The sequence below is a fragment of the Rana temporaria genome, chromosome 8 (genome assembly GCF_905171775.1).
Source record: "Rana temporaria chromosome 8, aRanTem1.1, whole genome shotgun sequence".
Lineage (NCBI taxonomy): Eukaryota > Metazoa > Chordata > Amphibia > Anura > Ranidae > Rana > Rana temporaria.
This window is the reverse complement of record NC_053496.1, coordinates 61,605,880-61,630,442: the sequence shown is the minus strand read 5'-3', so window position 1 is coordinate 61,630,442 and position 24,563 is coordinate 61,605,880. Positions and strand designations below refer to the sequence as shown.

The window sequence follows — 24,563 nt, the reverse complement described above, 5'->3', positions numbered from 1 at the left end:
TGCCCGCTAAACGCATCCCATTCAAGTGAAGAAGGCTGCATTGCAAGCACACCGGTGTCTGGTATTTAGAGGGTTAAAACAGGCCGTGTAGGCAATACAGCTCCCTCTCACCTGTCATAAGTTCTCTGAAGAGCAATCTGAATGTGGATTGCTCTTCAGAGACAAATCAGGTGTAAATGAGCCCTAAGTGTGGTGACATGACTGTTCTCTGCTATGGGGGCGGATAGGATTTGTAGTATGTTCATTGATCTAGGGCAGGGATCTCCAAACTACTGTCTTCCAGGTGTTGTGGAACTACAAGTCCCATGAGGCATTGCATAACTCTGACACTCACAGACATGATGGGAATTGTAGTTCCTGAACTGGAGGGCCATAGTTCGGAGATCGCTGATCTATGGGAAGGGATAAACAGAGCAGACTGACACCTCCTGTGTGACAGGCCACTCCCCGCACCCGGTTAGCGCCGCCCATACTGAACGGACGGGAAGTGCACATTGCCTATACAATGCCAGCCGTACCCCGCCACACTACTCTCTAGGTTTACATCCTGCCCATTCTATTGCCAACCTAACCCACAAAACGGTCCCCGCCTCCTCCACACCCAATAGAACAAACCCCGCCCCTTCACATGTGCTCCAAACACAACTCAGACCCCAGCTGCCAATCAATCTACCACCCAATCAGCACTCTTAATACGGACAAGTGACGCCAGTCATCTCCGCCCCTTTTCCTCCAGATGAGCGACGGCGAGCTCAGCCAATAGGAATGCACACCTCCGCTGTCTACCACGCCCACCCAAGCACCAGGGCGTGTCCTGTGGCAGCCATCAGGTTAGGGTGACTTCTCTCAGCTTTATCACCCCCCAAAAAACCCGAGAGAAATAAAATAGCCAGGCCGCGTCTATGAAGGCTTCCCCTCTCCCAGTGTACGCACAGCCCGCCGGCCTGCCCTGCTGCGGAGTACTGTAGCAGTGCTGACAGTGTGTGAGGAGGGCGCGGTTGCGATAATGACAAAGGGGAAAATTAATGGCAGCGCCCCCTCCGCCCTCCTTCACTCTACAAATCCCCGACCCTGCCAGAGGAAGGGAGCTGTGTGCAAATGTCTGCGGGGTGCAGCTCTACTCACATTATCAATCACAACGGGCTGGTTTGCGATCACATCGTATGACTCCATGGCGGCTTCCTCCTGTCCAGGAGATGACGGGCCGGCTACAGCTTCTACTGCGCCTGCGCACACGACTAATGGACGGGACGGCGCTCAGCCTTCTCTGCGCATGCGTGAAGCCCAGAAACGGACTGCCCATGCGCATTTGAGATGAGTGGGCTGTCTATGGATGAGAGAGACATGGAAAGTGTGAGGTCATACAGTATGATTCCAAACTGCAATAACAGGGCAGGATGAGGCCCTTCTGCCTTTAACCACTTGCTCTTCGGAAGAATTAGCCCCCCCCCCCTTTATGACCATCCACTGCTTTATTTTAACTGACAATTGCGCGGTTGTGCAACGCTGTACCCAAATAAAATTTACATCCTTTTTTCCCTACAAATAAAGCTTTTTTTAATTGTATCTGATCGCCTATGCATTTTTTTTGCTCTATAATTAAGAAAAGACCAATGACTTTGGAAAAATAAAAACCCAATATTTTTTACTTTCTGCTATAAGGGCCAATTCACGCCAAAGAAACCCAGTCCGGATGCATACCAGATGCTTTTCTGCATGTGTTTTTTTGATGCGTTTCAGTGCATTTTTCCCCAGTGATTTCAATGGGCAGGGGTGCTTTAGGAGTGGTATATACAACACTCCTAAAGGGCTGCAAAGATGCTGCTTGCAGGACTTTTCCTAAAGCCCTGCCAGCGCAGCGCCTCAGTGTGAAAGCACTCAGGCTTTCACACTGGGATTGCAGCTGAGACTTTTTTCAGGCGCCCCCCCCCCCCCCCCCTACACACACACACACACACATTTCTTGGTCACTGGCAGTAAAATGTATGCTCAAATGTGAATTTACTAAGCTCTCCATGTGATCTATTAAACCCCATTATAGCATGTGAGTAAGTCTAATGCAGATGAGATAAAAAATGCTGTGCTGCAATGGTGCAATAGGAGTCTTCCCTGCTCTGATCCTGCATAAACTGGGCTGGGATGAGTAAAAGGCGTGTGTATGTAGTTTGTGAGGACAACACCTAAAAGATTCCATAACTTATTAACCACTTCCGGACCGCCGCATGTACATATACGTCGGCAGAATGGCACGTACAGGCACATTGGCGTACCTGTACGTCCCTGCCTAGACGTGGGTCGGGGGTCCGATCGGGACTCCCCCCCCCCCCCCGGTACCTGCGGCGGTCCCCGTGGCTGTCCGAGCGATCCGGGATGAGGGGGCGGCTGTTTGTTTTTGTCCGCCCCCTCCGGATCGCACTCAGCCAATCCGCGCGCTCCCCCTGCGTGTCACTTCCTCCTCCTGTGTAAACACAGGAGGAGGAAGTGATGTGATCTCTCCTCTCGGCGGTATTTTCAACCGCCGCTGAGGAGAGATCACATCACACAGTAAGTTGCACCAACATTACACTGACACACACTACACATAGGCACATTAACCCCCCACCCCCCCTGTCACAGTGTCACTGAATGCAGTGATCATATATGTACTGATCACTGCATTTAGTGTCAGTGTGACAGGCAGTTAGTGTTAGGTCCAGGGTAGCCCCCGTACCCCCCCTAATAAAGTTTTAACCCCTTAATCACCGTCCTAGTTAACCCTTTCACTCCCTATTGCCAGTGTCACTAAGCGATCATTTTTCTGATCGCTGTATTAGTGTCGCTGTTCCCGCTAGGTAGCTATTTTTTTTTATTGCGATTTTTTTTACTAAAGACATGTGGCTGAATACATTTTGGCCTAAATGTTTCACTAAAATTTAGTTTATTTGATTTTTCTTATAACAAAAAGTAAAAAATATAGATTTTTTTTCAAAAATGTTGCTCTATTTTTATATATAGTGCAAAAAATAAAAATCGCAGAGGCGATCAAATACCACCAAAAGAAAGCTCTATTTGTGGGAAGAAAAGGACGCAAATTTTGTTTGGGAGCCACGTCGAACGACCGCGCAATTGTCTGTTAAAGCGACGCAGTGCCGAATTGTAAAAACCCCTTGGGTCATTTAGCAGCATATTGGTCCGGTCCTTAAGTGGTTAATGTAGCGAATTTGACACCCTGTTTTTAAGCACAATAATGGTACCCCCCACCCAATTTGAAAGTGTCTGTCCACACAAAAATAATATCTCCTAATCTGAGCAAAATAAAACCCCACTTGCCACTGTATGCCACTCTACTGACATCTTGTGGTCAAATATGGGTATCGCAAATATGGGACCATTTCACAGTTACAAATTGCGTGTAGATGATAACAATTCAAACATCAGCAGATTTTACATATATTATCATACAGCAACAATTCTTTCTATCTTTTTACATATGCAACTACATCAACTGGTGTGTGTTAACTTGTTCTTTTACACGTATTTTTAACACAAGTCAAATTACTTTATTTTAGTTATTTTGGCACAATGTTTATGAACATATACCAGATTTGCTTAAGAAAAAAAAAAGTGCTTATTAAAATTTGTTTTTGTTTTCATATTTTGAGTAAGGAAATAACCAAAAGAGATTTTTTTTATTGTTCGACTTTGATAGTGCCTAAGCTACAGATATCCAAATATGAAAGATTGGACAAACTACCCACATTCAAACAATGAAAAGCACACATGTCAGATTACAATAAACTGGAAAAAAATTCTATCTACATTCTATATCCACAAGAATAAAACTGGTCTACTTCACACAATATGGAATATTGGAATTGAACATGGTAATCATGTTTAATCATTATTTCCTGAAGTACAATTAAAAGTGCAGTACAGTAAATGGTTTCTGGCCTAGGCCGGGTCCTGCTACCTTCTGAGATTGCCATGTCACACCTATCCTAGGATGGATTATGTTACAGAGGGGGGAATGTGTGCCACAACACTCAGCACACAAGCAGACACATCACTGATCTTGGTATGTCTGTGCACATACAAAGAATTTCCACATATGTGCACAGATGCCACTGACAATGCTCATATAGCAGAAATTAGTGGCATTAGTGCAGGCGAGCTGATGCACCACATATCTCTGCCACATCCCAAATCCCTAGCAGAGAACTTTACCACATCAGTACACATGCTGAATTATTGAAGATAGGGGTACAGAAAAGGAGCAGGGGAGGGGGTTGATGGGGGGTAAAATTCCACCACCTGATTACACAATTTCCATCCCTAGTCCTTTTCTGAAGTGCTTAATTGTCATTTTAGGGTATGAATGGGATATAGGGTATGAATGGGGTGGGCATTTCTTCATCTACAGGGGGCTAGGGGTGAATGCTGGCTGGGGCGGATACTCCTCATTCAATATGAATAATCGCAGAATCTACCTGATCAGTTCAAAATAAGTAAAGCATGCCGAAATAAAAATGTTTCTTAGCAAGAGTTTTCCTTATAGAGATTCAATATTTAACTAAACATTTTCCCAAATCTAGTATTACAGCAGGATTTCAACAAAACTCAAACACCTTTAGTTCCTTCTATCCCCGGGACCCAAGTGGACCCGAGGATCTCAGAACAGAACATTTTACCCAAACACATATTCTGACTCAGAAGTCAGCCTCCCAACTTTGCAAATATATCTGACCATCAGCAACAAACGAAACATTGATGAATAAGCAACATTACATCATTAAAGGGGTTGTAAAGGTTTGTGTTTTTATTTTCTAAATAGGTTCCTTTAAGCTAGTGCATTGTTGGTTCACTTACCTGTTCCTTCGATTTCCCTTCTAAATTTTTTTTTTTCTTTGTCTGAATTTCTCACTTCCTGTTCCTCCTCAGTAAGCTTTCCACCATCATCCGAGCCGTTCTGGCTGGGGGTTAGTCAGCGTGCTCGCCCCCTCCCTTGGGACTACATCACTGTGGGGAGACACTGTGTTGGTAAGTGAACCAACAATGCACTAGCTTAAAGGAACCTATTTATAAAATTAAAAACAAACCTTTACAACCCCTTTAACACTTTTTATGGTTGAAATTCTGGGAATTATCAAGAATAGTCACCCTGACTCAACATATGCAGCCATTTATTTTGGTCCTGGTTACTTTCTTACCAAAATCTCATTATCACATTTTTATTTTAACCCCAAACTTTTAGGGAAATCTTTTGTAAATGCACATATTATCAGGAACATGGACCTAGTAACCTCTACTCCCAAAATAACATGCATTGCATGAACCTATCTATGGTTGCCGCTGCCGCCCCCTATTTAGGAGTCCGGCCCCTTGTCGGGCGCCGGGCATCTGAATTACAGCCAGGGGGGGTGTTTTTGGAAGTGCCTGATTAGAGCCGTAGGCTTTCTTAGGCGTCCGATTAGAGCCTTAGGCTCTAATAGGTTTCCAAAATGGTAAACAGCAGCTATGAGGCATCCAATCATAGCAGAGGACGGGAGAAGACATTGATGACTCAGAGCATGGAGGACAGCGCCGTGACTCGAGACAGGAGCGGGGATGCACACTGACAGCATTTGATGGGGCACAGTAGTGACAATTGATGGGGCACAGTAGTGACAATTGATGGGGCACAGTTGTGGCAATTGATGGGCACACTGGCAGCAATTGATGAGGCATAGTAGTGGCAATTGATGGGGCATAGTAGTGGCAATTGATGGAGCACAGTGGCAGCAATTGATGGGGCACAGTGGCAGCAATTGATAAGGCACAGTGGCTGCAATTGATGGGCACACTGGCAGCAATTGATGGATACGTTAGCTGTGTTTGATGGCACAGTGGCAGCAATTTATGGGTACAGTGGCTGCATTTGATTGCACGTGGCTGCGTTTGATGAGCACAGTGGCTGCGCTTGATGGGCACAGTGGCTGGGTTTGATGGGCACAGTGGCTGCAATTGATGTTTTTTTTTTTTTCAGTTTGTTTGCGCCCCCCCAAAAAATGTTGAGCACCAGCCGCCACTGAGACTTAGTTGCTTGCTGCAGAGAGAAGAGAGTAGTAACACCAGTGGCCGGGTGCCCTAGGTAGTGGCTGCCTAGTTTGCCTAATGGTAGCACCGGCCCTGGCCACGTTGCCCAGAGTTCTTTTTTTTATTTGAAATTTAGTTAGCAATTATTGTTATAGTACTTCTTTTATATCATGTTTTATCTATAACAAAAGTCTAGAGGACGGGAAAACTAGAAATCAATATACAGCAAAAAAAAAAAAAAAAACGAAACTAAATATATCAAACCAACAAGATGGCGGAGCATCACTACTGGCGACATCATTATCCATACGATGATTGGGTGTGACACTAGCCACTGAGTTGCTGGGAGACGAAGACTGTAGTTTCAAGCATCATCCATTGGTTGGCTCAGCAGCCAATGGGAATTGTTTGCTAGACCACCATTCTCCACTCCAGCAGCGATCTGTGTGGCCGCTTCTCCAGAGATTTCTCCCAGAGGCTGCTGGGAAGGAGGGAGTCAGGCAGGGAGGGGGCGCTCCGAAGACTTCGTGTGAGGAAGAGCGGACTTTTCTCAGCAGAGACGGCCGGGGTGTCCGGGGAGTGTGAGAGAGCTGCGAGTGTGCGGAGGGCATGGAAGAGATGAGGCCTAGCAGCGGACCCCAGGCCTTCCCGTCCATCTTCCCCCCGGGGCTGCATGCCATCTACGGCGAGTGTCGGAGGCTGTACCCGGAGCAGCCCAACCCCCTCCAGGTCACCGCTATAGTCAAGTACTGGTAAGGCCACACTACGATATATAATGTCCCGGGACCATTCATACTGCTCACTACGGCTATAGAGACAACTTTACATGAGTTACAAGAGAGTTCATCTTCTATACTGACAAACATTGTTACAGGGGACCCCCCCCCCTCCAGCTGTAACCCGGGAACCCCCATAGTGACTGGTGACCCCTCCTCCCCCTGTAACCGGGAACCCCCATAGTGACTGGTGACCCCCTCTCCTCCTGCTGGAGCTGGGAACCCCCTTAGTGACTGGTGACCCCCCCCCCCCTCCTCCAGCTGTAACCGGGAACCCCCTTAGTGACTGGTGACCCCCCCCTCCTCCCAGCTGTAACTGGGAATTCCCATAGTGACTGGTGACCCCCTCCTCCCGCTGTTACCGGGAACCCCCATGGTGACCCCCCCCCCCCTCCTCCAGCCGTAACTGGGAACCCCCGTAGTGACTGGTGACCCCCTCCTCCCGCCGGAACTGGGAACCCCCGTAGTGACTGGTGACTCCCGCCGGAACTGGGAACCCCCGTAGTGACTGGTGACTCCCGCCGGAACTGGGAACCCCCGTAGTGACTGGTGACTCCCGCCGGAACTGGGAACCCCCGTAGTGACTGGTGACCCCCTCCTCCCGCCGGAACTGGGAACCCCCGTAGTGACTGGTGACCCCCTCCTCCCGCCGGAACTGGGAACCCCCGTAGTGACTGGTGACCCCCTCCTCCTGCCGGAACTGGGAACCCCCGTAGTGACTGGTGACCCCCTCCTCCCGCCGGAACTGGGAACCCCCGTAGTGACTGGTGACCCCCTCCTCCCGCCGGAACTGGGAACCCCCGTAGTGACTGGTGACCCCCTCCTCCCGCCGGAACTGGGAACCCCCGTAGTGACTGGTGACCCCCTCCTCCCGCCGGAACTGGGAACCCCCGTAGTGACTGGTGACCCCCTCCTCCCGCCGGAACTGGGAACCCCCGTAGTGACTGGTGACCCCCCTCCTCCCGCCGGAACTGGGAACCCCCGTAGTGACTGGTGACCCCCTCCTCCCGCCGGAACTGGGAACCCCCGTAGTGACTGGTGACCCCCTCCTCCCGCCGGAACTGGGAACCCCCGTAGTGACTGGTGACCCCCTCCTCCCGCCGGAACTGGGAACCCCCGTAGTGACTGGTGACCCCCTCCTCCCGCCGGAACTGGGAACCCCCGTAGTGACTGGTGACCCCCTCCTCCCGCCGGAACTGGGAACCCCCGTAGTGACTGGTGACCCCCGCCGGAACTGGGAACCCCCGTAGTGACTGGTGACTCCCGCCGGAACTGGGAACCCCCGTAGTGACTGGTGACCCCCTCCTCCCGCCGGAACTGGGAACCCCCATAGTGACTGGTGACCCCCCCTCCTCCAGCCGTAACTGGGAACCCCCATAGTGACTGGTGACCCCCCCTCCTCCAGCCGTAACTGGGAACCCCCATAGTGACTGGTGACCCCCCCTCCTCCAGCTGTAACTGGGAACCCCCATAGTGACTGGTGACCCCCCCTCCTCCAGCTGTAACTGGGAACCCCCATAGTGACTGGTGACCCCCCCTCCTCCAGCTGTAACTGGGAACCCCCATAGTGACTGGTGACCCCCCCTCCTCCAGCTGTAACTGGGAACCCCCATAGTGACTGGTGACCCCCCCTCCTCCAGCTGTAACTGGGAACCCCCATAGTGACTGGTGACCCCCCCTCCTCCAGCTGTAACTGGGAACCCCCATAGTGACTGGTGACCCCCCCTCCTCCAGCTGTAACTGGGAACCCCCATAGTGACTGGTGACCCCCCCTCCTCCAGCTGTAACTGGGAACCCCCATAGTGACTGGTGACCCCCCCTCCTCCAGCTGTAACTGGGAACCCCCATAGTGACTGGTGACCCCCCCTCCTCCAGCTGTAACCGGGAACCCACCATAGTGACTGGTGACCATTCCTCTCTAGCCAAGGACCCCCTACAGGGACTGTGGATTTCACACTGTTACTGGTGACCCAACAATGATTGGGGACCTGCATTGTAACCAGGAACCCCACACTGTAACACTGAACCCCCCCCCCCCCCCCCCCTAATGACTGTGGATCCCACACTAACCAGACACCCCATAGTGATGGGTTTTTAAACTGACCAACAATGTAAATGGCCCCCCCCCCATAGTGGCTGAGGACTCCGCACTATAGCTGGGAGCCCCCCCGTAGTGGCTGAGGACCCCACAGTAACACCGTGATGCGCTGTCATGTGCTGCCTCAGAAGAAATAGACATTATTCTTTGTGTATGTATTGGCAGTCTATTCAGATAAAGTTCACATTTAGACAAAAACATTTTGTTCTATTTTTTGACAAGGGTTTATTAATCTGATTGTGAAAGGTGTAGGAAGATGGCTCTCAGTATCACAGAAGACGCTTCCCATGCTGCTCATGGACTGTTTGTCCTCCCTGCTGTCAGATCAGAGGCGACAACCCGAGGAACAGCTTCTTCCCTCTCATTGCTGCTGTCAGTGTTCTTTCTTTTCTGGGAATCGTTACATTTTCAGGTTAAGACAATCTTATTGAGCGTGTTTCTGCTTGTTATCTGAGGTTCTCATTGAACAAATTGCTGTTTTAATATTTATCTTCACACTTTCATGTTTAGGGCTCATTCACACACACTGAGCCCTGTTGAGATTGAAGAGCCCTTTGTGTACTTTTCTGTCTTATCACTGAGCTGTGTGCAGGCAGTCCATGTGAATGGACGCACATCGGCTGTTTGGACTCGACCTGCGCTACCGACTTTGACAAGTACAGAGGGGTGTATGGCCCTGGATACACAGACTGTGCGTTTGGATCTGTGCACCCCTCTCTGTGGACTTGTCAAACTCGGCTGCTTAGTATTACTCAACATGTTACAGGTAATGCATGTTCATTCACTATTTACATATTTACTTTTCTTTGTCTTTGGTTTTATTATTGTTTCCTGGGACAGGAGTGTGTTTTTTTTTTTTTTCTATTTCTTCCTATGCTATAGACCAGCCTTTGTCAACTTTTTCAACACAAAGGAACCCTTGAAATAAAATTTGAAATGCCTTTCCTGTCCCAGGGAACCCCTGCTAAAAAAAACTAGATCTACAACTCATGATACATTAGTGTGTTAGTCAGTGGGAAGAATGTTCCTTAGACCTGTGGTCATTAGGAAGAATTACCCCCCCCCCCGGAATCCTGGTTGAGAAGCCCTGCTATAGACAGTCAGTGACAAGATGGACCTGCACCCAGTTTTTGGCAGGCATGAATGTACTGAACTGATTCTGCTTAGTCTCTTCACCTTATTTCATTCCTTTCATTAATAACCTGTTTATGTGATAAAAATGTCCCTACATAAATTTCTGTCCTGCTGACCTTCTACCAGATGGAAAGTTAGCGATTGTAAAGCTTCCTTTGTTGTTTAAAAAAAAAAAAAAATGTCATACATACATTCATACACACACACACACACACACACACACACACACACACACACACACACACACACACACACACACACACACACACACCATCCACTATGCAGTTCGTTTTACAGAGTGGCCCCGATCCTCGACTTCTGGGGTCCCCTGGCAGCGCTATTAGCTCCTCCCCCCCCCCGCATCGTATAACCCCGCTAGTAGAGGCGTTCTCCCAGGGGGTTACCTTGCGTGCGTGCTCCCGAGTCCAGCATTTGCGTCTATAGGCACAAAATGCCGGACTTGGGCCACGCCACCGGCATCATTGGATTTGATTGACAGCAGCAGGAGCCAATGGCTGTGCTTGATCGATCTATCCAATCAAAAGGGAGAGCTGAAGAGCGCCTCTCCGGTGTGGGAATTACGGGGCTCAGGTGAGTAAAATGGGGGGCCGGTCAGTGACTGAAGTTTTTTCACCTTAATGCATAGGATGCATTAAGGTGAAAAAACATGAGTTTACAACCCCTTTAAGAAATTTCTCCATTAGGGACTTGGACAGGAATAAAAATCTGACTTTATTTTTTTCCTTTCTCCATACATGGATTGAAGTTCGGTGGTTCAGCAGGGATCGGCCAAGATTCAATACATCTTTGGGTAGACTAATTTTATCCAAGTCAATTCATTGGTCGTAGTTGTTTTGCTAGCAATTATCATTGTGTTCTGTCAGCTGGGAAGGCTCCCTGCGCCCCTTGCTGGCAGAACACAATGGCAATGTGGGAGTCGGCGTTGATGGGGGAATTAAGAGATTTTGGTGGAAGGAAATTGAATCGTCTATAGCAGGGGTGTCAAACTAAATTTCATCGTGGGCCACATCAGCATTATGATTGCCCGGTTGTATCTGTAAGATTATTTGTCCAGCACATCCCCTCCCCTTTTACATTGGATGTCAAGAGCCACGCCACCATCAGAAGTCCCGGAGTCCCCCACTCTCCCTTACATCACAGTGCACCCCCCTTACCGTATGCTGCTGATGGGAAAAGATGGATGCATTGCTAGAAAGCAGAAAATACAGGGTCTGGAGTAGGACCAGAGGAGGGCTGGAGCTCTCTTGCAGGTGCAGGAGAGGTGTGAGGGCCACATGAAATGGCCTGAAGGCCGGATTTGGCCCGCGGGCCTTGTGTTTGACACCTATGGTCTATAGGCTGCTTTAGCATGCAGCCCATGTGAATTGGCCCTTATGGCGCAGCAGCAAAGCACTTGCATTCCCTAAGTGCCTACTAAAAATCAAAGGCATGGCAATTTGCTGATGCATGTAAAATACATCACTGCTGCACAACAAAAGGCATTGGACCTTAAGGTGTATACCCAGCCAAACTTATTTTTTTTTTTTTTTTAGCTTTAGGAAGAGTAAAGAAGTCTTTGATCACCTGACAGGTTTTTACTGCTATCTGGAGCTCCTTTAGAGATATTTCCCTGCTGATAACATTTTACCAGATAGAAGTGAGAAGAAATCTGTAGCAATACAAACAAATAAAATTGCTTTTATTGTGTGCAGACTGAGGTTTGTTTTGCAGAGGAGACAGTGTTTCTGTGGATTGTACTACAGTATTTACATAATTTGTTTAATTTTATTCTTATAGATTTTATACAAAGTTAAACTCCATTCAAGTCTTTGCTCTGCGGCGTGACTTGCTACCATTTGATACGCTATGGAAAAATGCAGCATATTTGCATTTTTCTGTACCACACTGCACATTTGTATGGGCTGCCTCAGCGCAGTGCACATCACACACACAACAGAAATGGCGGGGAGGAATGGCGCGCCTGCCCTCCCCATCGTTGGTGTCTGTGGGAGGAATGGCGCGCCTGCCCTCCCCATCGTTGGTGTCTGTGGGAGGAATGGCGCGCCCGCCCTCCCCATCGTTGGTGTCTGTGGGAGGAATAGCGCCCCTCACTGTTGCTGATGGTGGGGGGAATAATGCCCCAAGGGCCGGATAAAAGCAAGCAAAGGGCCGCAGTTTGGAGATCACTGCCCTAAGATAGTTGCTGTATTTGCAGACATCATCAGCATAAGGGACCATGTGTACACTTAGTTTATATATGACCACCAATAATCCCTTTTATCTTCCAAACTTTGTATAGATTTGGTCCTAGAGACTCTCGGTCCCAAAGCATTTAAAGGGGTTGTAAAGGAATTTGTTTTATTTTATAATAAGCATCCTTTACCTGCAGACATTCCTTTTTTCACTTCCTCATTGTTCGTTTTTTGCTCAGAAGTTGCTCTATTTCTTCTCTGTTCCGTTCACTTCCTGCTTGTCTGATTGTTACTCACCACCATGAAGGGAGGCTTTACTGCGGTGGTTAGTAACGTGCTCGCCCCCTCCTGGGAACTACATCTGTGCGGCAGAACGCTCTCTACGTGTTAGAGACTTCAAGGAGGTGTGAATTACTGGGCGTGTCGCAATTCATACTGGGAAATGTAGTTGTTACATGAACGAGCGCCGCAAACCAGGAAGTGAACGAGAGAACAGAAACTAGAATGACGGAGGTGATATAGATGAAGGAATTTAATAGGTATTTACTCGTTTTTTTAACAGAATCATTACACTATTCTGTCTGTCTACCTTACAGACATTAATATTAGGCAAAAAAATGTTTTTCCTTTACAACTCTTTTTAAATTCAAGTAAAAACCGTTGTCAGATCTATTTCTATATTATCCAGACTTAAATATCTGGTCACATCTAAAAAGTGATATTGTATCCACAATACCCTGCAGGGCGAGAGCCCCTATACTCTCCTCTCTGGTGGCCTATGTCTCACTTCCCCTTTCATTCCAGCACAGCAGCCTCCATTAGTGTCTTTGGCATTCAGCACTTCTGGGGGTGTCCAATGTTTGTGTCCCCCCCGCTCTGTGCTGTTGTTCATTCTTCCATCCTCTACAATAATGCTGTGTCCTGTAGTGACAGAGTCAGAAGAGAGCCGTAGCGGGGGGCACAGACTTTTTGACATTCTGGAATTGTAGAAAGCCAAAGACACTGACAGAAGCTGCAGCTCTGAAATGTCAGGAAGACCAAATAGGAGCTGGTGGGGTCCTTCTCACGCAGGGTACTGCAAGTGGCATTTAATTTATAAAAGACAGTGACAGATATTCAAGGCTTTTTGTTAAGTGTTAGGCAATAATCTTGTTTAATTTCTATTTGTGACAACTGTCGTTAAGGCTTGAAATGTAAGTGCTCTTCTCTTTGTCACTACAGATTAACATTATGTTGGGCAATAATGAGGTATAAGAAAACACAACTACTTCATTAAATTGTGTAATAGTCTTTGTAGGTTACCTTGTTTGTTTTGCCTCTTGAGTCTGATCGCCCAGGAACAGGATTAGGCATTTAACTGTAATCATGTGTAGTCCCTTGTTACACATTTACAAAGGGTACTAACCCAGCAAGCTGCCCAGTAATATCCAGTTCTGGTGTGGATTCTTTTCACTTTCGAACCGTTTACAATTGGTTGCACAGCTATCCCTGAACTGAGCACCACTCGGCTTTAGTGCATACAACTTATAGGTGGCCGATGCATTTACGTGACTGGTATTGTACTGGCATAAAATAAATAGCCAGTATGATTTAGTTTTGATTACTCTAGGAGGAACACCTAGTGCCCAGAGCAGGAACTGTATAGGTGGCCCTGCTAGTGGAATTTGTGGGTTGGAGAACTTGGCAGTTCAAGTACAGAGCTTTTGACATTGGGTTCTAAGTGGGCATAATTTAGGTTGTATAATAAAACTGAAATTTATGTTGTGTGGCCTGCCACAATCTTTTTATTTTTATTTTTATTTTTTTAATTGATCTGTAATTTATTTCCCTTTTTTTAGGTTGGGTGGACCAGACCCCCTTGATTATGTGAGCATGTACAGAAGCCTTGGCAATTCGTCGCTTGGTGTTCCTGAGCACTGGCATTACGTCAGTTTTGGGCTTAGCGATTTGTATGGAGACAACAGAGTACATGAGTAAGTTGTGTGTTTTTTATTTTATTTTTGTGACATTTACTTTATTTTTATTATTATTATTATTATTTTATTCAGAATTTATATAGCTCCAACAGTTTGCACAGTGCTTTACAATATAAGGGCAGACAGTACAGTTACAATACAATTCAATACATGAGGAATCAGAGGACATCGTTTTTTTTAACAGAAAGAGGTTTTTATTAACAAAACAGCATTACAAGATATGCATTATTCAACAATCAGATTTGCATAGAAACAATGACAGTCAGAAGCAAGTGATTTCAGCATTTGCAGATCATAAACAAAGGCAATCCAGAGAGGAAAAAGGGAAAATAATACAAGTATAATAAGCAACGAGATGCTAGTCCATAGCCCTCCCTCCCCAGTCCCCCCCGACCGTAAGCCACCAGTCACAGACCAACCGGAGTATTCCTTGGAGTACACACGGGCAGAAGATCGTCGCCCCCGCACCAAGTCCCTAGATTACCCCCAGACCGTGTGAGGACCCCAGCAGCCGATCAAAGTGGGCAGCGCCCCGAGAGAGAAGGGGGGGCAAAGGCCCCCAATCCGGGCGGGGGGGGAATCCATCTTAGTCCCCCACCCCCCCGGCCCCCCATCCCGGTGCATCCACCCAGGCCGACCAGACCTTATCGTACTTAGCAGGGCACTGCCTACTCTCATACGTAAGTTTGTAAAGGGGCAAAGCCGAGTCCACCGCCTTCCTCCAGGATCCAAGGGTGGGAGGTCCTACCGACTTCCACCGTAGCAATATCTCCCTCCTAGCATAGAACAGTGAGAACGTGATACATAGCTTAGTGTACCTGTCTCCCTCGACCTCACCCAAATGACTCAGAAGGAGCACCAAGGGGTCCAACGGCACTCTGGTCCCTCCTATGTCGCTAAGCCTCTCTGCTACCCCCGCCCAATACGGCCGAAGCTTCGGGCAGTCCCACACCATGTGCCAGAATGTCCCCACCTCGACCCCACACCTGGGACAGTTCGGATCAAGATGCGGGTATATGTTGGCCATTCTATGAGGGGTGAAGTAGGCCCTATGTAGGAACTTGAGCTGGAGGAACCTGTCCTTAGCTGCTATCATGGATGGGATGTATGTGGAGACGCATTCCTCCCATTCGTCCTCCCCCAAAGCTGGAATGTCCCCCCTCCATTTATCCATTAACCGGGTGAGTTTAACATCGTGGGCCACCGTAAGGTACATGTAGAGAGTGGAAAGGGGCTTCCCCATTGCGCTCGATGTCAACAGTCGCTCAATTGAGTCAGGTTCCAGGGTCAGTGCGTCCGGGAATTGGGCCCTCATCGCATGTCTCAGCTGAAAGTATTTAAACTCGAGGGAGCCAGGGAGGGAGTACTGTCGTCTCAGGTCCTGAAAGGGCTTGATCCTACCATCTGCTATGACGTGTCTAAGGGTGGTGATCCCGCGTCTGGCCCACTGTGAGGGTTCGGGCAGATCACAGAGATGAGGCAGGGTGGGGTTACCCCACAGCGGGGTGTGTGGGGAGATACAATTCGGTTTAGCATAAATAGCTCTGGCCGCCCGCCACACCCTAACAGTCGTCTTCATGGACGCCGTCAGAGGATGGGGGGCGCCGGGACCCCTGTACACCAGATTAGACAACGCTGCATATGATCCCAGTATAGCAGCTTCCAGCCTCACCGCCGGGTTCTGTCTGGGCTGGGAGAACCACCAGCGCACTGTAACTAGGACAGCCGCCCAGTAATACAGCAAAAAATTTGGGAGGGCCAATCCCCCCCCCGATAGGGGGAGATACAGTATCTGTCTTGCAACTCTGGGTGGCCTTCCGGCCCAAATGAAAGACGTCAGCACCCCCTCCAGTCGCCTGAAGAAAGTTCTGGGGATGTGGGAAGGGGTGTTGCGGAAGAAATATAGGAACTTAGGGAGGAACACCATTTTAAGCAGGTTCACCCTGCCAACTGGAGTTAGTGGGAGGGTGCGCCAGGTCGTGCATTTGTCAGTGAGATGAGAGAGGAGGGGCCGTACATTCCCCTCTATGTATTCCTGTGAGGTGTTACTAATCCGAATGCCTAGATATGTAAATTCACTTACCCACTGGAGGGGGGTTCCAGTATCTACTCTGGGAAGCGAGGGGTGCAGTGGGAAGAGAACGGACTTGCCCCAATTTATGCGGATTCCTGAGAACCGGCCGAATTCTTCAAATAGGTCAAGTGCTCTCCGTAGCGACTGGGATGCATCCGCCATGTAGAGTAGAGTGTCGTCCGCGTAGAGGGACACCTTCTCCTCTATGTCCCCCACCGCTATGCCCCTGACCCCGGCCTCAGCCCTCAGGGCTATGGCAAGGGGCTCAACCGCCAGGGCAAAAAGTCCCGGCGATAGCGGACATCCCTGGCGAGTGCCCCGGCCCAAGGGGAAAGTGTCTGAGAGGAGGCCATTCGTGCGGACTCTGGCCCTGGGATCAGCGTAAAGCATCCCCAGCCATGTCAGAAAATTTGGCCCGAAGCCAAACCGCGCAAGAACCCCCCACAGGAACCCCCACTCCACCGAGTCGAAGGCTTTTTCGGCGTCTAAAGACGCCACTACCCCTGCCGTCTCCGGCAGCGCCCTGTCCATATGCGTATACAGCCTTCTAATGTTAATATCCGTTCCCCTCCCTGGCATGAACCCCGTTTGGTCTGGATGTACCAATGCAGTTATGACTGTGTTTAACCTCCTGGCCAAGACTTTGGCCAGGAGTTTTGCATCAACGTTTATCAGTGAGATGGGGCGGTATGAGGAGCACACGGTCGGGTCCTTACCCGGCTTAGGGATCACCACCACCACAGCCTCACTCAGGGAATGCGGGAGCTCCCGCGCCCTCTGCGCCTCTGTTAACATACCGAGCAGTTTGTCCGTCAAGTCCTCAGAGTATTGTTTGTAAAATTCAACCGGTATACCATCGGGGCCCGGCGACTTACCCGATTGGAGGGTCTTAAGAGCTGTCAAGAGTTCGTCAGCGGCTATGGGGGCGTCTAGCAGTTCTCGGTATTTAGTAGTCAGAACTGGGATGTCAATGGGATCTAGATAGGAGGCCAGGTCATCACTAGAGTACGCAGCCCTGGAGCTGTAGAGACTTTTATAGAAGGAAACGAAGCAGTCGTTTATTTCGTCAGGGGCGTACGTTAGGTCCCCCCCCGGTCCACGTATGCAGGGCACACACATCCCCCCAGATTGTTCCCGTGACAGCCAGGCCAGTAACTTCCCGGATCTCTCCCCCTGTTCGAATATACGCTGCGATTGGGCGAGTAAACGTTTCTGGGTGAGAGCAGTGCGAATACGCACCACCTCCCCCGTCAGGGACTGAAGAGCGTCGTAGTCACAAGGATCCCTGGAACGGACATATTGTGCTTCCTGCAGGGCTGCCCTCCCCTCTGCTCCCACCAAGTCAGCCCTCCTCTCCCTCCGGACCCTAGCTATTATGGATTGATACCGACCCCGCGTGTAGGCTTTAAAGGCGTCCCAGACCGACAGCGGCCCGGCCGAACCGGGGTTGACCGCCCAGTATTCCCGCAGCGCCTCCCTAAAGTGACCATCCACCGCCTCGTCCGACACCCAGAACCTGGACAGCCTCCACAGTACTGTGCCCGGGGCCGAAGAGAGCTCCAGCGTCAGGAGAAGCGGCGCATGATCCGAGATGCCCCTAGGGAGAATCCTAATGTCCTGAACCTTAGGCAATGCCAGGCCCCCCAGGTACGCCAGGTCTATTCTAGAGAAGGACTTATGCGATGCAGAGTGACAGGTGTAAGCCCTGGAGTGAGGATTCCTCCAACGCCACACATCCGTCAAGCCATACATTTCTGCCCACTCCACCAGACCAGAGTGGAATGATCCACTCTGGGACATCCTGTCAACGCTCTGATCCGGGACCATGTTAAAGTCTCCCATTATGACCAAGTTTTCGCTAGCAAATTCAGCTATACTCGAGGTGATTCGGTGTAGAAGTGAGATTGATGCAGGAGGGGGCAGATACACCCCTGCTATGACCAACCTCATGGACCTAATCTGTGCATGAATTACGACGTATCTGCCATCCGAGTCAAGTGTCAAGTTGAGCAGCCGAAAGGGGAGGGACTTGTGCACCAGGATGCTAACTCCCCTGGCAAAGTTGGAGTAAGTGGAGTGGTAGTGATGCCCTATCCAGGGTTTTTTTAGGGCCAGCGTTCTACTACCCACCAGGTGGGTCTCCTGGAGGATACAGATATGTGGGCTATGAGCCCTAATGAATTGAAATACCAGCGACCGTTTCGTTGGAGAATTTAGACCCCTAGTGTTCCATGACAGTATATTAAGGGCTGACATACCAGCAGCTGGGGGGAATTATCTCAGGATGAAAAGGGCGCCCCCCCCCTGAGACCGCTCTCCTGACTCGGAAGGGGTACCCACAACATACACCTGACGCTGACTTTGGTAATGCATATTCAGAACCTACTTGCAAGACATTTTTGTGAAGAAAACAAAAATAAAACACAAACCATAAACCATCCCAAACATGGGAACCCTCCCCTCCCCCCACCCCACCCAACCCCTTAAAACTGAGGCAGGTTTCCATCCCAAAACCAAAAAACAGCTCGCCGGCTGCAAAAGGGGGGTCCTGTGCAAGATCCGCTCCCAACCCCCCGCAAGTTCAGCGGGGTCAAGGAGTGAGTTGCGCTATGTCCTCTTTAGCTGTAGCATCCGCCGGGAAATGTCTCAGACTGTCGGGAACAAAAATTTAAAATAAAATTCAAAAAGGCATATGTAAACAAAAGGTCCCTCCAGTAAGAAAGGGGAATAAGTAAACCATCTACTCGTAAGGAGTGCAGGCCTGTCTGTCAAAACCTTGGGTGACAGGAAGTCTCAGCTGCAGAAGTCTCCTGGTTCTTCTAACCAGGGGCACCATCTTAGTGTCCCACCCATGGGGAGTCCCTGGGCACCCCGTAAAGGCAACCACAGCATCAACGGGCACAACAGTTGCAACAGACGCTGTGGGTGTGCACCAAACCTGAGGAGTAGTGCAGCGCTCGCCGGGGCGAGGCTATGGACGGGGCCCAAAGCACAAAAAGGGTCTTCAGCGGGTACTCACGGCTCACGCTCTTGGATGCTGGTCACGAGGCAGGGAGTCCAGCCAGGCAGAGGCGTCTCTCGGGGAAGTGAAGAAGCGGGTTGTCTCACCATCCTGGACTCTCAGGCGGGCCGGGAAGAGGACGCTGTAGCGGATGTTGCGAGCCCGCAGCCCCGCCTTCACATGATCAAACGATTTCCTCAATTTCTGCGTTTCTATAGAGTAGTCAGGGAAGATCATCAATTTGTTGTTTTGGAAACGCAAATCCCCCACCGCCCTAGATGCACGGAGGACCTCATCTCTGTCCCGAAAGTTGAGGAGTTTGAGGATAAACGTGCGAGGAGGAGCTCCCGGAGGGCCAGGCCTGGGTGGAATCCTGTGAGCCCGCTCCACCGCATAGTGAGGGGACAGGCGTGCATCAGGCAAAAGGTTGCGTAGCATGTCCTCTACAAAGCACGTCGGGTTGTTGCCCTCTGCGCCCTCCGCCAGGCCGACTATGCGCAGGTTGTTGCGCCTATTTCTGTTTTCTGCATCCTCAGCTCTGTACTCCAGGGCTTTGACCTTAGTTTGAAGCGAGCGCAGTGCTGCACTGTGTTCCGCAACTATATCCTCTGTGTTGCTGACTCTCTGTTCAGTCTCTGTCACCCTGGACCTGAGTTTGTCCATGTCCTGTCTGATAAGGCCAACGTCCATTTGTACTGCCTCTATTTTAGCCGTGAGTGTGGATTGGCACATGGCTATAGCCGCCATAACTTCCGCCAGCCACGGGGGCCTCTCTCCTTCAGCCTCCATTGGGCCCGTTTGTGATGCCCTGTGCTGGCCGCGAGTGGCCCGAGGGGTAGCCAGGGGGTCCGGCGTCAGCTGGGGGGACTCCGGGAGAGGAGGGAATTTGTATGTCTTCCCCTTACCACCCTTTGATCCTGACCGGCCTCGCCTCATTCAAGTGTCTCTGCGACCACAATTAAAAGCCCCCGGGCGCCCCCCGGCTCCCTATCTCAAGGACACCCAGGCAGCAGTCAGCCGCGAAGGGAGACAGATAAAGTCCAGCAGGCCACACACACGGTGGTGGTACCCCCAGGCTCGGGGACCGCAAGGCCTCAGCTCTCAGCAAGGGGGGGGGAACCGGATCAAGGGGGAGGTAGACGCAGCTGCTAGACCCTCCGGGGGGCCCCCCAGCAAGCAGACCACCCGCCGGATCCGCCTGTGTGGTGGGCAGGATCGTGGCCACCAGGGGGGCCACAAGGTGAAATCCAGGCCGCGGCCTCGTTCAGGCCCAGTCCAAGGCCCTTGCGGTGGAGCAGGAGCGGGCAGGAAGCGCCTCCGCGGCAGTCCCCCGGAGCGGATCAGCAGCCGATGATGTCCGGAGTTCCCCGCCCGCTCGCTGGGCGGGATCGTGGCTGCCGCGGGTCCGCGAGTGGAAATCGAGGCCGCGGCTTCGTTGCGGCCTAGTGCGGGTCCCGCGAGGACGGGCCGGAGCTGGAGCCGAGTGCGGCAGCGGTGGTCCTCAGGTGCCGGGTCTGCGGTGGCGGGCGTGCAATAAGCTGGGCGGGATCGTGGCTACCGCGGGTCCGCGAGGTGGAAATCGAGGCCGCGGCTTCGGTGCGGCCTAGCGTGGATCCCGCGAGGAAGGGCCGGATCGGGAGGTAAGTGCCCCAGCTTGGTCCCTAGGTGTCGGGGTGGTGATATAGCCTCTCAGGGTCCCCTCACCGGAGCAGGATGGACGTCCAGGACAGGCCGAAGCCGCGCGTCCCGGGGGAAGGCCGGGCCCGGCCCGGAAAGAGATGGTGTGGATCCCCACACAGCTAATCCAAAACGGAGGGATCCCCCGACCGGCTCCCCAGGTTCACAGCAACGTGGGGTATCCCCGACAGGCCGCAGGAGAGTAATCCGGTGTCGATGGCTCGGATGTAAGAGCGGATGCCGGCGGAGCACAGAGGATTAGCTTCTGCTCACTTCGCCATCTTGGACACGCCCCCAGAGGACATCGTTTTACTTGTCCACTTTTTGCGAAAGTGTATTAAATGGTCAGCAGACATCCCAGTGGGTTGAACAACTACTTTGAAACACGGCGTGAAGCTTTAGAATGTTGTAACATTGTACACACAATTATTAAGCAGGGTAGAAATCTGCAAACATTTTGTTTAATACACTCATGACTTGCCCGCCTAGGGAGTAACTTCTGCAGAGTTGGAAAGCCTCGAACTGGCAGATGCTTTTTGTGAAGCTTTGTGTGTCTGTTAATTGCACTCATCATCTATCGGTGTCTTGGAAATGCTGGCAAATGGCAGTTTGAGTGAAAGGGACAGTCTGGCTGCTTTGGATTAACTTGGCCAGTACTTATTTCTGACATAGTGCTACATAAGGGCCTTTGCTTTTTCTTAATAACATGCAGAAACAAACACTATCTTTGGACCGCATTCAAGAACGCCAGGTTGTAAAGCTGTATAAGTCAGCGGGAACATTTCACTTTTCTTTTTGGGCTTCCTCTGGCATCTCGGTGCTATTCAGACATCCAGGTATTGGTGAAATCTCCATAGACTTCTGTGGAGCCAAATACAAAATCTGTCTACTTGCAGAGAGGTATGCCAGCTGCTTAAAGCGTAGGTCCACACAAAAAGTGAATCTCTGCTTTTTGGAATCCCCCCCTCCGATGTCATATTTGGCAATACAGGTATTTGCACCCACTTTCGGGGATAGACTCCCGCAGGAGTCACATCCCCCGTCCCCCATGCTGTCTTCTGGGAAACGCACTGGTCCCAGGGGCCAGCGGGGACCAGTAAGGACGCGCCGATCACGCATGCGCAGTAGGGAACCGGGCAGTGAAGCCGCAACTCTTCACTTTGTGATTCCCTCACCGAGGATGGCGGCATGGGCAGCCGAGAGACGACTGATTGCGCGGCCTCGGCTGCCGACATCGCGGGCGCGCTGGACAGGCAAGTGTCCAATTTTTTAAAAGTCAGGGGCTGCTGGCTTAAAAAAAAAAAAAATCGGGTGGACCTCCGCTTTAAATGTATATGTGAAGATCTGTAAGTTTAGGGGACAGAAGTAAGTGAAAGACACATAGCTACACTTGGCTCTGATTTATTTAACTTTACAAGTATTGCTTCTTCTTTGATCAGTACAGTTATGATTTGTCATTTAATAGTAGTTCAAAATAAATTTGAATATACATAGGGCTGCAACTAACGATTATTTTCATAATCGATTAGTTTGCCGATTATTGTTTCAATCGATTAATCGGTTAATAACGTTACAAATCACTGCAAAATTTTTATTTTTTTTTTATTTTTTATATTTTTTTGGCCAATTTGTTGTTGGGCAGATTAAAAAACACAAATTGCCGCAAAAACGCATTACATGCTTTTCTGCAGCTTCTCCATTGAAGTATATTGAACCAAAAAAACAAAATGGCACAGTTTTGCGTTAAAGTCCTCGCCCTTTCCAAATGGGCAGCAGCTGAAAGAAATCATGGATGTGAACGTGTCCCATAGGAAACCATGTAAATGAACTGCAGTGTTTCTGCAAAAAGCACTAAAAACACACAGAGGTGCGACCCCAGGCCTGAGATGTTAAGTAACATAATGGGGGTTAAAAATAACTAAAATTAGTACAAAAAGGAGCAAATAATTGCTACTGTAAGGGGTTAATTTTTTACTGTTTGACAGTGAAAGTAATACTTACAGTAGCAATTTGCTCTTTTTGCACTATAAAGGACCAATTTTATTTTTTTATTTTTTTAAACCCCATTATGTTACTGGCCGATTAATCGATTATGAAAATGGTAATCGATTAGTTGTCGATTAATCGCTTAGTTGTTTCGGCCCTAAATATACAGTACTTTGAAAAAAAAAAATTTCTGTCTGTAAAGGAGCTTGCAATCGAAGGCTCCTACAACACTCCTATGGACACACATCAGTTTAAGCAGAATCTAACCTGCTAGCTTGTTTTTGGATGAAAATCATACAGACATGGGGGTTTATTTAAAAAGGGCAAATAGACTTGTTCACATTGTAAGGGATGATGCATTTTGGAAGTGAATAAGGAGGAGCTCGGGTGATTTCCATCATCCAATCATCTATAGTGTGTTGTGAGTTCAATACAACACAGATTTTTGTGGACTTGTTCTTTCTCATTACATTCTGCTTTGGATCACCTAGTCCATTGTGGCTATTGGTGAATGTTTTTTTTATTATATTTTTGCACTTTATTACTTTACAAGTATTGTGATGACGTATAGTTTATATGCACCTAATTTTTATATATTTGTAATATATTTATTTATAGGTATAATTTTTTACACCAATGATCTAATTTAGACCGAAGCGATTCCCTTCATCCTCCATGTCAGTTTAATGGGTCTTACACAAGGGCCAAATATTGGACTACATCGGCCAGTTCAATAGAAACTGGACGACATTTGGCCCGTGTGTACGGCAGCCGGTCCATTCCGAAGGGGTATGACCGAAAAAGCCGAACGCCACCTGATCAGCGCTCTCAGCCAATGGCTGGGAGTGCCAACTGGCCCCTGTCGGAACACAATTGCTCAGTGGGGGGTGATCGCTGTACGAACATCGGATTATTAGTACAGAGTTCTTGGGGTTTGTTTTCCCCTTTGTTTTTTTTCCCCTATTCAGCCCAGAGGGCAGATTGGGGGGGGGGGGGGTGGTGTGTACTAGGCTTAACAAAACTTTTGGCCTTAGTTTATCGCTTTGTTTGGGCCTTATGCATATCTCCCGTCATACGGTCTCTTCATTGGACTGTGCACATTCCTCTCAAACCTTGTGACTATTTTGTGCAATGACATCAGGGGAATCTTTCCCATTGTCTTGGTATTTAATTTCATTATTTCGTTCTTTTACTCAAGCCCATTTCCAAAATTTCAATTATAGGAACACTTTAATGTAAACAAAAATGTTAAGATAAACTTATTCTTTTATCCTTGGGAATATGTTGCACGTTTCACCCGTTTTTAGGGTGGAACGTGTAACCTGTTCCCACTGCTACAGCCGCTGGCTGTTCCCCCCTCTCTCAATGTGACAGCAGTATGGGGAGAAGTTCCCTTACCAGCTGTCACTTTTTGAAAACAGCGCTGCCGTGCGGGGCTTTGCCAACGCAGCTGCGTAATTTCAACTACAAGTGTCAACATCCTTGTCAATGAACTACCAGGGTGCTGTTGAGCGCTGTGGTAGTTCATTGATTCTTCCTGTTGGTTTGAAGCTTCCTGGCTGTGTGTAAGGGTTAGACCGCTCACACTGACAGTCTAG

At 49.4% G+C, this 24,563-nt stretch overlaps 2 protein-coding genes across 3 annotated transcripts in view; one reads left to right on the top strand and one right to left on the bottom strand.

The window, feature by feature from the left end:
- Positions 1 to 1,239, bottom strand: part of ACTR1A (actin related protein 1A) — a 39,245-nt gene extending 38,006 nt beyond the window's left edge. Inside the window, exon 1 of the mRNA XM_040361889.1 lies at positions 1,126 to 1,239. Within this exon, the coding sequence (XP_040217823.1) occupies positions 1,126 to 1,173 (48 nt within the window). The 5' untranslated portion in view covers positions 1,174 to 1,239. The remainder of the gene's footprint in view (positions 1 to 1,125) is intronic.
- Positions 1,240 to 6,438: 5,199 nt separating this feature from the next.
- Positions 6,439 to 24,563, top strand: part of SUFU (SUFU negative regulator of hedgehog signaling) — a 73,957-nt gene continuing 55,832 nt past the window's right edge. For both annotated transcript variants that reach the window (XM_040361888.1, XM_040361887.1), the window contains exons 1-2: positions 6,439 to 6,803; positions 14,090 to 14,224. In XM_040361888.1, the coding sequence (XP_040217822.1) occupies positions 6,661 to 6,803; positions 14,090 to 14,224 (278 nt within the window). In that variant the 5' untranslated portion in view covers positions 6,439 to 6,660. The remainder of the gene's footprint in view (positions 6,804 to 14,089; positions 14,225 to 24,563) is intronic.